The 16,858-nt window shown below is 38.2% G+C and overlaps 3 protein-coding genes across 3 annotated transcripts; all 3 read right to left on the bottom strand.

Moving 5' to 3' along the window:
* Positions 1-755: 755 nt before the first annotated feature.
* On the bottom strand, positions 756-2,954 carry hoxd10a (homeobox D10a). The gene is made up of 2 exons (XM_063888126.1): positions 2,133-2,954; positions 756-1,385 (listed from the first exon to the last, which is right to left on the bottom strand). The coding sequence occupies exons 1-2, from the start codon at positions 2,875-2,877 to the stop codon at positions 1,111-1,113; spliced, it is 1,020 nt and encodes a 339-aa protein (XP_063744196.1). The 5' UTR covers positions 2,878-2,954; the 3' UTR covers positions 756-1,110.
* Positions 2,955-6,518: 3,564 nt separating this feature from the next.
* On the bottom strand, positions 6,519-8,052 carry hoxd11a (homeobox D11a). The gene is made up of 2 exons (XM_063888207.1): positions 7,440-8,052; positions 6,519-6,918 (listed from the first exon to the last, which is right to left on the bottom strand). Exons 1-2 carry the CDS (start codon positions 8,035-8,037, stop codon positions 6,683-6,685), a joined length of 834 nt encoding a protein of 277 aa, XP_063744277.1. The 5' UTR covers positions 8,038-8,052; the 3' UTR covers positions 6,519-6,682.
* Positions 8,053-13,302: 5,250 nt separating this feature from the next.
* On the bottom strand, positions 13,303-14,565 carry hoxd12a (homeobox D12a). The gene is made up of 2 exons (XM_063888335.1): positions 14,010-14,565; positions 13,303-13,597 (listed from the first exon to the last, which is right to left on the bottom strand). The coding sequence occupies exons 1-2, from the start codon at positions 14,563-14,565 to the stop codon at positions 13,359-13,361; spliced, it is 795 nt and encodes a 264-aa protein (XP_063744405.1). The 3' UTR covers positions 13,303-13,358.
* Between the last annotated feature and the right edge of the window lie 2,293 nt (positions 14,566-16,858).

The raw sequence follows: 16,858 nt of genomic DNA, 5'->3' as shown, positions 1-16,858 counted from the left end.
TCATAACAGATAATCTGAACAAATAAAGTCTTTCCGCACAGTGATAATAATACGTGGCTACTGAGGCCTGTTTCGCTCGGAGGGAAGGAAATGCTGAGGCTTGCCTGTGAATTTGTGCATGAACATAATTTACTCTGCCTGATGTTTCATAAAGACTGTTAGTTTAACCACAAACAGGCCTGGAAATTAAAACACATTTGTATTTCATATCACAGACTCCGCCTATATATGCGCCTCTTTGCTGCAGTCTTTGTACACACAAAGGCCGAGGCATTTGTAGACGACTGATTTAACAAACATTTCTCTTAAATGTTGTCTTTAGGGAGATCAAATGTATTGTATAAGTATTTGCTAAATCCTGTAATCAAACATGGGTTGCAATTGCTAGTAGCCCACTAACTGAACATTGTTTAGTTTGTACGCAACAAGCTTAATATGTATACAATGGAGATCTAATTTAATGAAATAAGGGCTTGCGTGTACACATATAGCCTACATTTACGCACAGAAGAATACGGCGCATTAGAAACATTGTGGAACACCATTTCTTTTCTTGCAGCAAAGTGCACGAGGCTCCTTTAGAGAAACGATTCCGGCGGTGGCGTAGCAGTCACTAATGATGTCAGATGAGAGACTTTGTTCGCACAAACGAAAACAAAACCAGTTTATTTGACAATTTATTGCAAGATACATGCCACAAACATGCAACAAATTCACAGATTAACATCGTTTTCCGCCATAGAAACATTCCACTGTTGAGCAAATGGCTTGCACTTACTGTAAAACAAATGTTGCACTATACACGACAATAAATGTGCTTTCATGACTGGAAATGAGAGAAAATATATAACAAAGAGCTCGCCATCGCGACACATAAAAAATATCCAGGTCTACTGGCTACAAAGAAGAAATCGACTTCAATAATTTAAGACTTAAAAGTGTAACCGTGTGATAAAATAAAGCAAATACACGACGCCACAGAAAGTACTAAAATTGGCCTATATATATTCACAGTTTCGTTGAAATTGAAGATAAACGTCCAATGCAACTAAAGCATCAAACTGAATATGAGAGAACATGAATGACAGCTAACCACAGTTACATGCAGGCTCACGAGAAGGTGAGATTTGAGGTCAGTTCACGGATGCGGTTTTCTCTGTTCATTTTCTTCAGCTTCATCCTGCGGTTCTGAAACCAGATCTTGACCTGCCTGTCGGTCAGGTTGACGCCCCTGCTGATCTCTAGGCGGCGCTCTCGGGTCAGATACATGTTGAAGAGAAACTCCTTCTCCAACTCCAAGGTCTGATGCTTTGTGTAGGGACATCTTTTCTTTCTTCCACTTTTTGCAGTCAACCAGTTGCTTGTCGTAGTGTTACTCTTGCAATCTGTAGAGATTAAAAATCAGTTAGTCATTCAGCTTGAAGAAAGTCTCTCCTGCTGATTAGGATTTTACCTCTGGGAGTTAACACAATATGCAGGTTTTCCCAGAAAAATAAATAAACTCAGTTTTTTTTTCTAATTGAAATGAAAATTAAATTAAACACTTTTGATTTTGATCAAACCACTCTATAGGAACTCATCTTTACAAAGCATGAAACATGTGCAGACATCAATTAATTACATTAATGCTTCAAATGCTTTTGCAGGTTTGCTAAAATGTTTACAATCATCGATTTTAAAGATCATTGCAAACAGTGATTTCGTGTTGTTCTAGCTGAAGTGACAGACTCATCCATCTAGAATTATACAGATGCAAATACACAAATTTGATAATTTCCTGGAGAATGACATTTTGCAATAATGCAACTATTTCAAACTATTCTTACAATTTATGATTTGCTTTCAAAACAGTGCAACATATAGCATATAAAGCATCACAATGGGAAAACGTTGTGTTGAACGTGAAACGTTTTTTTTTAAATGCACATTAGAATTTCAATAGGAGGAAAGACTGACACACAGTCTGCATGCTGCATGGTAAACCCATTCTCTGTTGCCCATTACTGTAACCTGAGAAAGACTCTCATTAAACATTACGACTTTAGGGTTGTTTGTGTTTTATACTTGGTTTTATGATGCTGGAGCCTTGACGGCAGCGCCACAAGATAAAAGCTTTACTGTAGCCAACCCACCTTTCGCTTCCTTTAGCAGCTCAGGGCTGGACACTGGGGCTTCCATAGAGCAGTTTTTCTCCCCGGAGCTGGACCTTGGATCCGGGCTGTCTGTGGGGACCGCGGTCCTTGAGGTCTCGGGGTTTTGCGGTACACCCTCACTTTTCTTTTTCTCCTCTGCAAAATTTGAAGGCGCGGAGGAGGACTGCGGTTTCGGAGTGACCCGACTGAGCTGCACCAGTGTTGGGTTTGGACTCGGTGGCTCATGGCAGTAGTTGTCCGGATGTTTCCCATTCGCATAAGTTTGGCTCAGTCTGAAGTAGCCCGGGACTGGGATCTCGGGACCATCGACAGGACAAGACTCGGAAATAACGTTAGAATATGCAGGGACCTCTGTCGAGCTGACTTTTTGCACTCTCTTTTCGGAGTACATGCAGCAGTTACTCTCTTCCTTTATGCTCTGTGAAAATGTGCAGTTTGACATCTGAGTGGACGGCTCTAATCTGCAAGGTCTGTTCGGATCAGTCCAGTTATCTATTTGAGGTATGTACGAGTGGACATTCATGCCCATATTTTGATGGTTGACCTCCCCTCTTTTGCCGAAAGACGGCAGGAGTCCACAGGTTTGCATTCCGTAAGTTCCCATTTCTGAGCCAGACGGCATGTACATGTTGCTGCTGGAGTAAAAGCTGTCCGACCTGCAAGCACCAATTAAAGAGTCCACTAAAAACGTGTTTGCCGCAGGAGAGCTACTGGGAAAGGACATTTTGGGGGGTTAAGTTCTTAAGAGGAGAGAGATGTCCTTTGTAAGATGACATATCTAAGAAAAACAATCTCCGTGTAAGTCAGGATGCCTCCCGACCACATGACAAGCCCACCAATGAGATTTGAAAATGGCCTTGAGACGCAGCCTCCTCTCCCTGCACACAAGCTCTGCTGCAGATCAGACGTGGTCAACAGCGACCCCTACTACACGGACTTGAAATTGGTTTACAGACTCAACAGAGACCGTTCAACCAAAACTGAAACAATCACATCTTTTAAAAATTAGATTTGCGATCAGAAAAGAATGCACCTTTTTGTGGATGTTACGTATGCAATCTATCTATGACATGTTTTCCATGAGATAAATGCTATAACGGATATAGGTGTCTGTGTTAGAGACAAATGGAAATGAATGCACATGTGTACGTGTAAAATGCTTCCTATGCCGCATAGAATCACCATTTAATCTGAATTAAATGCCTTCTTTATTCATACCATACCAACAACACAGTCCAGGTTAACTGTGTTTCAAAAACACATGTTTTACTGTCTGAATTATAATAATAATAACAATCGATACCAAAATAAAGAATGTGCATTGTTAATCACACTGTTTGCTCTGTCAATCCTTCATTATTTCAGGGTTTGTTTACACAATTCCTTTTCCTGATGAATTTATCTGATAAAACAGCACCAAACTATTCGATTTAATGACAATGACTATTAACATTTCTTGCAGCAAATAAGCAGAAATTAAGGTACAATGGATATGGCATTCCCTTAGAATTAATAAGCTAAAATTACTCTTTTCATTATCATTTATTTGCAATGCTTTACTTTTCATACATATTTAGTTAAATGTCTTTGTTTGCTTTTTAACAGGTATTTCCAAAGTTGAAAATAAAAACCTGGCGGTGCACAGTCTGGAGATTATTCAGGGGTCCATTGTTTTTGTCTTCAAGGCACGCAATAGAACCACTTTGTACCTAAAATTATTCACCGACCGAGAATCTGAAGTCGGACCACAATAATTGCAACTATCCTATGGTCTGCACAAATACATAAAACACAGTAAATACCGCATGACATAATATATCTTTGGTATTATGTGCAATACCTTGTTTTGTTTTATGCTGCTGCAACAAAAAAAGAGTACTTCTTAACTTATCTTAACAAGTTTCTAATACTACAACTTTTTTTGAAAGGCTATTTATATCCATCTTTAAGGCTGTACTGTTTTAAAATAGCATATATGCAATTTATCTCAAAATCACAGGATTCACAAACAAAAAAGGCTTGTTAACCCGAAATTTAATATGTGTAAAAAAATACATTCCTTCGTAATACTGCGTTGGTTATTTTACAGGAAGAAGAAAGAACATTTCACTGAGACATCTGACAACACAGACACCATTTTTGTTTTAATACTCATATGACAATGACAATTGATCAAAGATAATATTGAGCTATTTTGCATATTATGAGACACATTGAAATAAAAATAAACTTCAATATGGGAGTATATTTTTTAGGTATAATCAACAATTAATACACACACAATGTACACAAGTACCGTAAAAGTGTGGAAAAATGGGACGTCGTGTCATATAGTAGGCTAATAATAATACAAATAACAATAGTAACAATAATAATAATGTGGTTTTTAAAGCAAAAACAAGGAGACTTGCTGATTTTACAAACATTGGGCACAGCCATTAAAAAAAACATGGGCCTGAGGGTGCTCAAATAAGGGAAAGCGGTATTGTGGCAGATTAAAGCCAAACTTCTGTCCATTTTTGATAAACTGTTTCTCTTAAAATTGTAAATGCAAAAATATAGAAGCATACAAACGATCACATAATGAAAGTTACACAGCTGCAACATTCAAACAAATTCAAAGCTCGTCAATAATTCCCTACATTGCATGTTATCCAGTCTGTAGAGATTTGAGTGGTTTTTCGGCCTTCAGCTAAACGTGGAAATCTGTATTTTTAAGGTTCAGATGACAAAAACTAGGATAAATAATATGTTGATTTTGTTAGGCTTTTTAAAACACTTGAACATGACTTGTAAATGTGTTTCCATCTTGAAGACAAGGGAGTTGCTGAAGGTAAACTTTATTGAAATAAATAATGTGTATTAAGATTACCTGTGTTTTTAGTTTGTTAAGAGAAACTACTATGTTATATTTAACGGTTCAATCTATAAAAAAACAATGTAGACCTCTGTGATTTTGGACTTAAAAATGTATATATAATATGTTGAAGACAATACAAATATAACCACCTGATGCAGTTGATATTAAAATAAAATGTAAGTACAACCTGCGGATTACTCACCCGCTGAATTACTGTTTATGCACGGTAGATGTTACATTTGTCTGAAATCTGCATTTCCATCTGCAGCTTAAACAGCAAGTCTGCCCTCATGTGGTTACACCGAGCAGCGAAGTGAAACACCCTACACAGTTGGTAATGTCATTTCACTGTTGGACATAAAGACAACCCAATTAAACGGTTAATGAACTCTCAGTTTTTAATAGCTTTTGGGGAAATAAAGGTAGATGTGATAGGCACAAATAAAATAAACATTCATCTCCAAACTTTTTTTTTCTTCATAAAGAACAGTTAAACAAGGGGTGTAATTGTTGCTGCATAGAGTTTAAGTGAAAATAATCACATGAATGATCAATAAAGCGACTGTTTGTGTGGGATGAATGTGTCTCTTTATTTTTTCCCCTTGACTACAAAAAATAACAGAGTTATAAACTACTGAGGTAAAGCAATTTACTCGGCCTGGGGTCCCTGGAAACTGCATGTTTAACAAACGTTTCGCCTGCATTAATTCAAGATCGGAAACGCGCTATTTTAGACAAAAATTGGGATTAATCCCCTTTTTGTAGTTAATTTGTGGGCATCCAAGCCAAAATTCGCCTATTGCTAAAACTAATGAGTGGATACAATATTTGCTTATCCTTTCCTATGGCGGTCCTTGTTAGAATATCCTTCATTGTATCCCAGCTGTAGCATTACAAGTGCCAAAAAGCGTCAACATGAGCTAAATATGCACGGGATGCGCAGAAAACTCTTGAATTCTCCAAACATGTGTAGAATGGAGTGAAATTACTTTGAGACAGGAAAGAGCATCATATCTCTTGTGGTCTGGGGGTTGGGACTCCAAAGTCCAATAGCCCCCTATTTAGACATTTACAGCTGCGTTTATTATACTGTCTAGACGGTTCAAGGTTTAGTAAACAATCCAGTGTTGAAAGCAGAGGAAATAACGGGACTATCTACAAGCGCCAAATGTACCCATTGATGCATCTTTTTTTTAAAATCCCCTTTTGTGTTACTTTTGTTGGTTAAGTTCATGTGGCAAGTTGCGTGACTATGATACAAGATTTGTCGTGTCTACTTTATTTCACACCACAACGTGCATTACATGCGTCTTTTAAATGAACATTATACAAATTAGCCTACGTATATTTGATATAAATACTTTTTTTGTAGCCAGCAACACGAAAAATATATAAACACAAATAAATAAATGCTGAAATTGTTTGTAAGAAAATGGCATCTTCATGGTTTTCCAAATGCAAGATGTATATAGAATAAACGTTTTAAATCGGATGATGAGGGTTCAAATATGCAGGGAGGACCAGTCTTTAAGACGTGTGTGTATAGCTCCACTGCCGTGTGTGTGTGTGTGTGTGTGTGTGTGTGTGTGTGTGTGTGTGTGTGTGTGTGTGTGTGTGTGTGTGTGTGTGTGTGTGTGTGTGTGTGTGTGTGTGTGTGTGTGTACAACTATCAGAATAAAGGATTCCCGGTAAAATACTGTAGGCGGTCGCGATTCAGCTTTTTCTCTTTCATTCTTCTGTTCTGAAACCAAATCTTCACCTGCCGATCGGACAGGTTTAACATCCTGGACAGCTGGAGACGCTTCTCTTTGTTAATGTACACGTTGAAGAAAAACTCTCGTTCAAGTTCTCGGATCTGGTATTTGGTGTAAGGACACCTCTTCTTCCTGGACTTGGTTGATGAACCTGCACAAGAAAAAATAAAACATGGATTTAAAAAAAAACAGCCTAATGCTAACAGGTTGACGGATACATAAATGTATTTAATTATCTGCACAAAGGCCCTGAATGTTACACACGCACACAATGAGAGAAACATTTTGCATTATAATATAACTTTTACTGCACTGATGTTTATGCATAGCGTTCACTGAAAGTGTTATACCAGCACGACATTGCCTATAACAGGACGAAATAAACTTTAATACAACGATTTTATTGGATTCCCTATCAATACAAATCACATCCAGCAACACAGTCTGGTTATAAGACACAAGGCAATCTTTAAAGTATGGTTAACTTAACGGTTTCCCATTGTAAATACCTTTACAACCGTAAACTAAATCTTATAGGGATATAAAACCTTTTGCATGCTTATAAAGAGGCACATAACCATGGACAGTCACGGAGGAGGACACATTGCAGTCCAGACGCTCTATTGTCTAACTTGTACACCTTATGTCCCAGACAAAGAGAAATACACTTACTCTGTTGGTTGTTCTTGTCGCCGCAGTTGGAGGATGAGTCCTCGTCCGCGCTTGGCTCAGCTTTGTGCTGCTCCAGTTTGGTTAGATCCTGATTGTTATTTGCAGCATCTTCAGCAGCAGCAGAGTCTGTCTTTTGTCCGGGCAGCTCCGCGTTGGGCTTGTCCGATTTAGGAGTTTCCAAAAACTGGTCGAAGACCTGGGGGAGAACCCCGTTTCGGCCGACACTGTTGAAGAAATTACACGGCGAGCTGGTGCCCCCGTGGTGGCCGTACAAGGAGTCGTTTTTGAAAATCACATCCGCCCTGCTGCCCGAGGACTGGATCAAGTCCCGGTGCATTATCTCGTCTGTCGAGTAGTAAGACGCGTAATTTCCCCTGTAGTGCCATTTGCTAGGATGGTCCAGTCCATAATCCCTGAAGGCGACTTCTCGGACAGGTTGGATTTGGGCTATGTTGGAAGAATACGGGAAATTGATCTGACACGAAGTAGTCTGCGGTAAAAAGGAGGAGACTGATGTAAAATCAGGCGTCGAAACGTAATAAGTACAGCTCGGTAAATACATATTTGACGCACAGCTGCGATCATCGTATTCCGTCATATCTCTTCTTCCCCCCTTTCCTCTTTGCAACAGAGGAGAGGAATTGGCAGCTTGACTGTGTTAAACTTTGTTCATCTATAGCACCACAGGCGCCTGGTAAGACCCCGCCAGGGAGAAGAAATCGGAAACGCAGGCAGACCAGCAATACATCTTGATCGATTCTTGAGGTAATTGTGTCATGTGATCCGGCCAAGAAATTACCATATATCAATATCAGTCATTAAAAACTGTCCGTAGAAACTCATGTGAGCGCATGCGAGAGCCTCCATTGGCTCCCTGGCTGCAGAGGAAACTCCTCTCCAGCCTTCTTGCCCTATAGCTCACGGAAAAAGAAATGTGTGAACCACCACTGGAATATTTAATTGAAAGCTTTACAGCATCGTCGTCATTCTTTAATGACAGTCTCATGCGTTCAATCGGCAATAGATTTGAGCAATTTGGTGTAGGCGCCGCTGTTTGTTGCAACAGTTAGGTTGGAAACATTGAAATTGACCCCCCCCCCCCTCCATTCAAAATCAGTGTGCGATTCACAAGCGACTCATTAAGTCTTTTTTATGCAAATACATTGCAGGGTTCCTATAATCACTGCGCACCATGACGGTTTGAAGACTTAAATACACAACATGCAACACACAAATACGTTAATATACAAATCTCTGGGCCTGCAGCAGGGTGCGAAAAGAATCAGGCGCCACAAAAGAAACAACAAGACCACAAAATGATTATTGCAACGTGTTGTAGTACTATGACAAATTCTAGTATAAATTACAGCCTACCACAGCATGCTGAGACCATGTGTGCCTAAACTCTGAACTATGCGTGTGTAAATATAAATGTAAAACATTTTTGCTTGCTCGTTCATTTGTTTCACATCAATAATAAATGCAGATTAACGCTCGTGAAAAACAGCCAAATAAAACAGCTCGATGCTTTTGAAAATGCAGGGTCTTTGAATGTGGATGCCACAAAAACATAAGCTATAAGTCAACCGTAAGCATGAATCACTAAGCACATTCAGCATGGCCAAGTCCAAAACAACTGCCTTTGACCGTCTGTGGTCTAGGTGAGCATTCAGAGACAAGTCTCTGCACCCAGATTTGATTACACGAAGGCAGCCATGCCGAGTTTATGCCCCTCTTCTCGGCGGAGAAAACGGAGTTAAAACACTGGTGAAAGGATACACATATCTACCAAGCTGCATAAATAGTTGTGGGTTACCTTTGTGAGTATGATCTTTATTTTTCAAACGTTATTCAATCATTCAAAAGACAGAAAAAACGTTTAAAGAAATCCATCCACTTCAGTGTTTGCAGGCCTGATGCTTGACATTGAGCACAACATAATAATCGAAATGTTCGACCTAAATGTGGAACTGCAGCTAAAATCTGAATGGCGGCATTGTATTCAGAGGACAAGCAGATTCTTCAATGCTTAAAGCCTGAAGGTCACACGAAATGTGAAAGTAGCTTAAAGACGGCTGGGTTTATTGTTATTGGGGGTAAAATCGGCTCTGTGGTCGCCTTCCCAACCTTTATCGCACTTCACGTGAAACCCCCTCAGACAGTTTACAACACGCAAAATAAAGTTAACATTCAAGTCTTAAAATAAAGGGGAAATTGGACATTTCTCAAATGATCCAACGCACAGCATAAACACTACAAAAAAAAACAACAACAATGTCATCGCAGCAACATACAGTATTGGAGTGATTTCTTTTAAAAATAATGTGCTGTTTAATACATTATTATTTAAATGTTAACTTATTAACTTATTATTATTATTATTATTATTATTATTATTATGGTGTTCACTTTTTTAACACCCAAAGTTTATGCGACCTGTTGATTATCACTGATGTGACTGTTTATTTTAGGTTGTGTTTTTTCCATCTCCTTTTGTGCTAAAACCTTTTTCAAAAGAGTATTTATAATTATTACAATAATTATTTTGTATCGTAATCTCTCCTCGATCCTTTTTGCACTGTTGTTTTGAAATATTATGAAATGTATAAGAATTCTTAGCATAACTCTTACAATCACAAACGTGTTTAGCAGAATGAGCAGATTATTCACAGATCTCTTAAAAATCACATTTTAAATGACACATTTGCTACAAATAAAAGTTAGAAGAGTGCATACATCACTGCAACTTAAATGGTAGAACTTCTTGGCCCGTTTTGTTGTGCGTAACAGCAACAACTAACTATTAATCTGTTCACTTCATTTTTCTTAAAGCAGTGAAAATCCTAAACCTTGAAAGAATAAAGCATTCCTTGACAATGAACTGTATTCAGGTAACACCATCAAACTAAAAGTCAATTTTATTCAAACAAGCAAAACAATTTTTTACAAGAAAAAAGGCTTCTTAATGTCATTATTTACTCGAGATTATTTCAGAATCGGTTTATTGCCAAATAGGTTAGCACATACGAGGAAGTTGCCATGGTGTAAATTGTGCTTACATAAACACAGTAAGAAGATAAATTGTAAGAAAAACGACCAAAGAAATAAAAATGATAACATCGCTATGTAAGCACTGAATTAACGCACAAAACAAAACATGTGCACCTACTCAAAAAGAGGTGTTTTGCCCAGTATTGTGAGAAAAAGCACGGACCAAACAGCTAAATAACTTAGGCTACTAACTTGACCTTAACTTTGTTTGGGCGCCTCCATTACTATCGTTAGGCGCTGTATGATGCTGTCTGGCTGCATTTGGCAGTAAAGCAATACAACAAATAGCCTACTGAAGAGAAACGTTGCATTTTGAATGCATAGAAAACTCAGCACAGCCTTTCTAAACTAAACTGAGCAATAGACACTAACAGTGGGTTGGAACGATTTCAAACTGAACAAAATACACAAACCTCCATGCAGTTGGGACAACAAAATTGCACCATACGAACAGAGTACAGATTCAGTGCAACGTATCATAGTTAAATAATATTAAGATTGCGCAAACAGAAATGTGTTAGCCAAAACAATTCCACAAAAATAAATGATAAAAAATGGTGGTAAAGAGATATTTAGCAGTCGTTGATTGAATAACCATCTCTTCGCATTTCATTAGCAAATTAAATGCTCAGCCTCTCGTGAACCTTTATTATGACTGCAGTAGTTTGTTCGTGTTGCAGTGATGCGGTGATGATGACGTGACAATGATGTAATGGGAGGGCCCATTAATAGATTCACTCATGTCACGTTTCACGTACACACACCTTGGTAATGGTGGTTAGCAGTGCTTTCACAGGGTCAGTTTAAGCCTTTCCTTTAATAAACAGCCTGACCAGCTGTGACCTGGTGGCTTCAGAGTCCTCAATTCTTAAACTATTCGAAAGAAAAGCAACAAAGGTATTGGTAAATATAAACACTGACCCAGATGGACGGACTGACGGACGGACAGACGCGCGCGCACACACACGCACACCTGAAGTACACCAGAAAAAGTTTCCATTTGGTCCAGGCCAATGTAAACTCCTAGTGACATGTGGAGAGTTTGCCTGTGTGTGTGTGTGTGTGTGTGTGTGTGTGTGTGTGTGTGTGTGTGTGTGTGTGTGTGTGTGTGTGTGTGTGTGTGTGTGTGTGTGTGTGTGTGCGCGCGCGCACGTTTGTCTAATATGCCTTATAATGAAGTAAACTGAAATATAAGTTAGAATCTAGAATGATGCAACACTGTTAATGTGCTATTATCAAGTATTTGCAATTGGATATATATATATATATATATATATATATATATATATATATATATATATATATATATATATATATATATATATATATATATATATATATATATATATATATATATATATATATATTGGTGATGAATTCAAGCAGTGGATGGCTTTGTTCTGCTGGCTGTGAACATTTTATATAATACAGTACAACCTTTGAAGCTGCTTGATATAGACACATTTACTACTGAATGCAGTGGAACGTTTGATTTAAAGTAAGTGGGGTATTGCTTCCTGGAAAGATATAAACATATCTGTGTATAAAGGCAACAAATACTTCCTCCATGAATACATGGTCGATTCATAAAAAGAGTGTATAAAAACATGCATAGGCTAACCTCTTCATCACATCAGGTAGCGAAAAAACACAGAGGTTTCCAAAGTAAATCCTATCGAGCTCTCTTTAAAACCATTCAAATTGGGTGGGAGAGGTGCAGAACAGGGATTCAGAATATAAAGATGAAGCCCAGGTTACAATCGCAATTAATAATACCACCTAAAAAGGGAAATGATTCACATGATGCACAACCGCTTGTCTCTAGGTAGTTTCAAAATTATCTTTATTTACAATGTATTCATCTGCAGGAGGCGTCCATTTTACAAAACTTATCACGTATCCGTGCGTAAAACATGGCTGGTGCAATGCGTATTCCTTCAAAAACATCCTTCTGAGATAGTTTTAAATTTGTTCAATCCGGAATTGTATATCATATTTAAAGAAATATTCATTCATTGCTTATGTATTTAAAAAAAAACTAAAAAAAACGGGTTATACTGTACAATAGCCTACTGATTCAGGTCTATTGTACAGTATAATATCCCTTGGATGGTGATAAAAAAAAGTCTGACACGAACAGAAATCACTCTCAGAAACTGTTATAATATTATTTAAAAAGTAAAAGCATAAAAACGATCGTATCCACAAACATTTATTTCTCAGGCTTCTGAAGTAAACACATACTGTCACTAAATACTGAAAAATGTTTGTCCTCCACATACTTTGCTTATTTATTTAGATTTACAACAAATTGAGGAAAAAACAGGCATGTCATTCACTAACAGCAATAAGGAAATATATATGCAATAATCACATATTTCGCAATTCTTAATGTTTAATATTTAATCCGTCCGTAAACATGAACTTGACTGTCTGCTTCCACATTGGGCCTACACCATGCGCAAACCATCAAACAAAACACACAAACAAATATACAAACATATTCCTGTTTAAATAGGTAACACTTTTAACTTTTAAATTACAAACAATTAGGTGTTAAACTGTTTTATTATCTGCGTCTACAGGCCAACAGGACTTATGCGCATTTGTATAATCTCTATATTTGAAATGAACACTAAGTAAAACGGATAATCTTTGAATCTGCAATGTATTTCCAGTTATATTAATATTATTGAATTTTAATTGGATAAAGCTGCAGCCTCTTACGTGGCAGGAATATAATCATTTTATACATCTATAAACACAAGTCCATGCCACAAACCGAAGGGTGTGTGTGTGCTTGTGTTTTCCTGCATTATAGTACAACATATTCTGTGCGCTGCTGGTCATGATCTAGTCCAAAAGTCATCAGTATGCGGAGAAAGCATGTTCGCGCATTATCAATCTTTTCTTCTTCATCCTTCTGTTCTGAAACCATATTTTCACTTGTTGGTCGCTGAGGTCCAGTCTTTCTGACAACTCCTTCCGTTTCTGCCTGTTGATGAATTCATTCATCATAAATTCATTCTCAAGTTCAGCCAGCTGCAGTTTGGTGTATGGCTTTCTCTTCTTTCTGGTTTTCACTTGTGACGAGCACCATGGGGCACCTGATGGAGCAGAGGTAGAAACAAGTTTTATACTTTAAATTAACACCAACGTCAGGAACAGCGATACAGACTGGCGAGGAATGACAGCTCCCATTGGCACTGCCTGCAGTGTTGCACAGAAAATCTCATACTGTTTAATAATATAACATTAGTGGGCTCGCATACTGAACATACAGGCAAATATGGATAATATTACCATCAACGCCAGCACTGGATATTATGGGATTGATACAATAATAATCACACCACAGGAGATACACAGACAATAAAGTAGTCATTTGAAATAATGATTTCACCAACTAATATTCCCTAATGGAAATCGTTACGTATATTTTGACGTACCTATATGGCAGAAGAACAACCACTGTTCTTGTATTTTATTAACAATATATTTATAAACGGGCTACTTTACCTTCTGCAAAAGACGTCCTGGAGCATGTGTGACTGGATGATGGTTGAATGGGATCCTGCTGCTGTTTGGTGCTGTTCACATTGAGTGGACCTGCTGAATCCTGATCAAGCTGGGCCGCAGAACCGTGAGACCGGCTGTCCAGCTCTGAGTACCCGCGGTCACTACCAACATGATCCCCTACATAAGCCTCCTCTCGCCTCCCAGACTCCTCTCTCTTGTGGTTTGTGACCTGAAAGCCCCGAGCAGTCTCCTCCAGATGCGCCTTTACGTGGCCGCTGGACGAGCTCGTATTTATAGACAACGAGTTAGACAGAAACGACGGACAGTAGCCTCCAAAGGCGCGGCTCGGTGGCGGTGCTGCTGGTCCAGACGTGCACGAACTTGAGGAAGTCCACGGGAGCGTGCACACCTCTCTCCTATTGTAAGGGATCTGCAGCCCGGGTATGTGGGCTCCATTACCCCGCAAGTTGGAGAAATACAGCGACTCAGGAGGAGTAAAATTCAGCAAAGAACCAACATAGCCAGGATTTAAAGGATTCCGCTCACACATCTCCATAGAGCCTTACTCAAACGCTTCTTGAACTCCTTTTAGCAACTCCTGAAGAATAAAGGGTAGGTAATTGGTGATTTGTTAATACTGCATCACGTGATATGCAAAAGATGTTGTTCCGCCCCACCCTTGCTCCCAATACTGCAAAGCAAAAATACTCCATGAGGAAATATTATGGTATTGAGTGGGTGGGGGATGAAGTTCAAATCCAACCATCTGTTTAGTCTAGAATTACATAAGAATATTTGACTTATGTCAACTTCAATGTCAGAGGCTCTTATTTCAAAAACAAATGCGTGGAATCTCTCCTGGTATCATTTTGCTTTGCATGAAGAATAACAAGGGGACTGTGGGGGTGCACCCATATAGAACAAGGGTAAATCCAGGGCCTTAAATGCACCACAGGAGACCGCAAAACATCGCCCATATTCAAAGCTTCATGAAAAAGGAATAATTCCAGAGCACAAATAATATAATTCTACAGACGGATTTTGAAATGTAAAGCCAGTGTTTTCTTGCTTTTACAAAACACAGTGCAGTAAAGAAACAAGTCATAAAAATACCTTTTCCCGATGCAACCTCAACAATGTAACAGTAAGCCTCACACAGAGGGCCATTGTATTGTGTTATGTTACATCAGTCCTATGATGGATACATTGTTGGGATGTGTTTTTTTTTTCTTGAGGTCACTCTCTTGTAAACAATGTATAGCTTTCATACGTGTTGGTCTGGTATAGTGAGATGTATGGGAAATGCATTGATAAATATCTGCATCTCAATAATTCACGTCGTCTTTTAGAGAGATAGAATTAGTATACAACACTTTTTTTCAGCGTTTACCATCTACATGTTTCTAAATGAACAGTTTAAAAATATATATATAAATGCAGTTATCTTCGCAGTGAAGTTGATAGTCCAGTGAAAACATTTTTCTCTCTACGGTACATACATATCTGTGAAAAAGCCTCTCGACATCTCGTCAAATGTTGGCAGCTTACAACATTTAACAATATTTATTGCTATCTTTAATATAAAAATACACTATCTCTACATCAAAACAGTCACATTTAAATGATATAAATATTAAAATACTCCTTAAATAGTGATCCAAGTGCATTTTAGCAGCAGTCCATAGTGGACTCTTAAATATTGTCCCATTGCGGACAATCTTTGGTAAACATAGGAACTCTATAGTTGTGCGTTTCATAATCATCGCTATAATAGCGTATTTTTATACTATTTCCAGTATGGCATCTGCTATACTCGAGCTATTGTTTATGGTACGATTTGTTTTCTGCAGTGCAATGCCCCCCTGAAATGTCTTGGATTAGTAAGAAGTGAAATATGTGTGAAGTTTGCGTGTTACAGTGTGTCCGTGCGTACTTATTCATGTGTGTGTGTATGTATGTATGACTGTTTTTGTGCTTGATTAAACTATTATTTATTTATATATATACTTTTTATTTTAGATGTTTTTGAGCCAATCAGCCCTAAGACACCGATGTTGAAAAGATAGGCCTAAATGTTTATGGTTAAAATGTCAAGTTTCTCACTATCACTATCTTGTGAATTTACGGCTGTAATCCAATAGGTGGCAGTATAAACTCATATGGCGTCCACCCTCGATGCTGCTTCTGCTCTTATTGTTAGTCAGTTGCTTAATTCGACAATTAAACATCAGCAGTTTCGACCACCGATGGAGTGGTTAAGCATTCAAAAGTTTATACAGCGTGTTTTTCTTTATTCAGGGCTAAACCAATATGTACAAAGAGTCTGAATTGCGTGTAGCCAATGAGTAGCATGAATAGAATAAACAACTCTGTGTTCAACGCATAAGAAACTTATGAAAAAACCCAACAGAAGAGATAGAAATTCAGAATATCAAATTTGAATTCTAATACTTTTCAAAACGTGATGTTTTAACAAAACTTTGCTGAGCAGCTATGCGTCCAATTTCCCCTCAGTAAATATAATAAGGGAACATTTTCTATTTTGGGCATTCAGTCTGAAAATGCTGTACGTGACGTTGTGCCATTAGCCTTACTCACACAATCCCAAAATTAGAAGTTTAGTGTTCCGTTTTACTGTCATTTACTGCTCTTCGTCCTTCATGTTTAGGGTGTCAGGAGCCAAATTGAGGAGCCTCAGTCTGGTTGTTTTGCAGACTCTTTGAAGGAACATATCCGCCGTCTATTGTCCTTGGTAATAAACTTGCAGCTTCCCTCGTTCAAGTTCTCTTGGCTGAGAAATGCTGCCTTGAATCTTTAACTGTTGAAATCTCAGTGTTTGGACTCGGTGG

Source organism: Eleginops maclovinus, chromosome 7 (genome assembly GCF_036324505.1).
Source record: "Eleginops maclovinus isolate JMC-PN-2008 ecotype Puerto Natales chromosome 7, JC_Emac_rtc_rv5, whole genome shotgun sequence".
Lineage (NCBI taxonomy): Eukaryota > Metazoa > Chordata > Actinopteri > Perciformes > Eleginopidae > Eleginops > Eleginops maclovinus.
The sequence above is the reverse complement of the archived record's forward strand: the minus strand, read 5'-3'. Positions and strand labels throughout refer to the sequence as shown.

Excerpts from the sequence above, each read along its gene's own strand:
- hoxd10a (XM_063888126.1), bottom strand. The coding sequence starts at position 2,877 with ATGTCCTTTCCCAGTAGCTCTCCTGCGGCAAACACGTTTTTAGTGGAC. Across the intron at positions 1,386-2,132 it reads GCTGCTAAAGGAAGCGAAAG|ATTGCAAGAGTAACACTACG; the intron begins GTGGGTTGGCTA and ends TAATCTCTACAG.
- hoxd11a (XM_063888207.1), bottom strand. The coding sequence starts at position 8,037 with ATGACGGAATACGATGATCGCAGCTGTGCGTCAAATATGTATTTACCG. Across the intron at positions 6,919-7,439 it reads CGACAAGAACAACCAACAGA|GTTCATCAACCAAGTCCAGG; the intron begins GTAAGTGTATTT and ends TTTCTTGTGCAG.
- hoxd12a (XM_063888335.1), bottom strand. The coding sequence starts at position 14,565 with ATGGAGATGTGTGAGCGGAATCCTTTAAATCCTGGCTATGTTGGTTCT. Across the intron at positions 13,598-14,009 it reads CAGGACGTCTTTTGCAGAAG|GTGCCCCATGGTGCTCGTCA; the intron begins GTAAAGTAGCCC and ends CTGCTCCATCAG.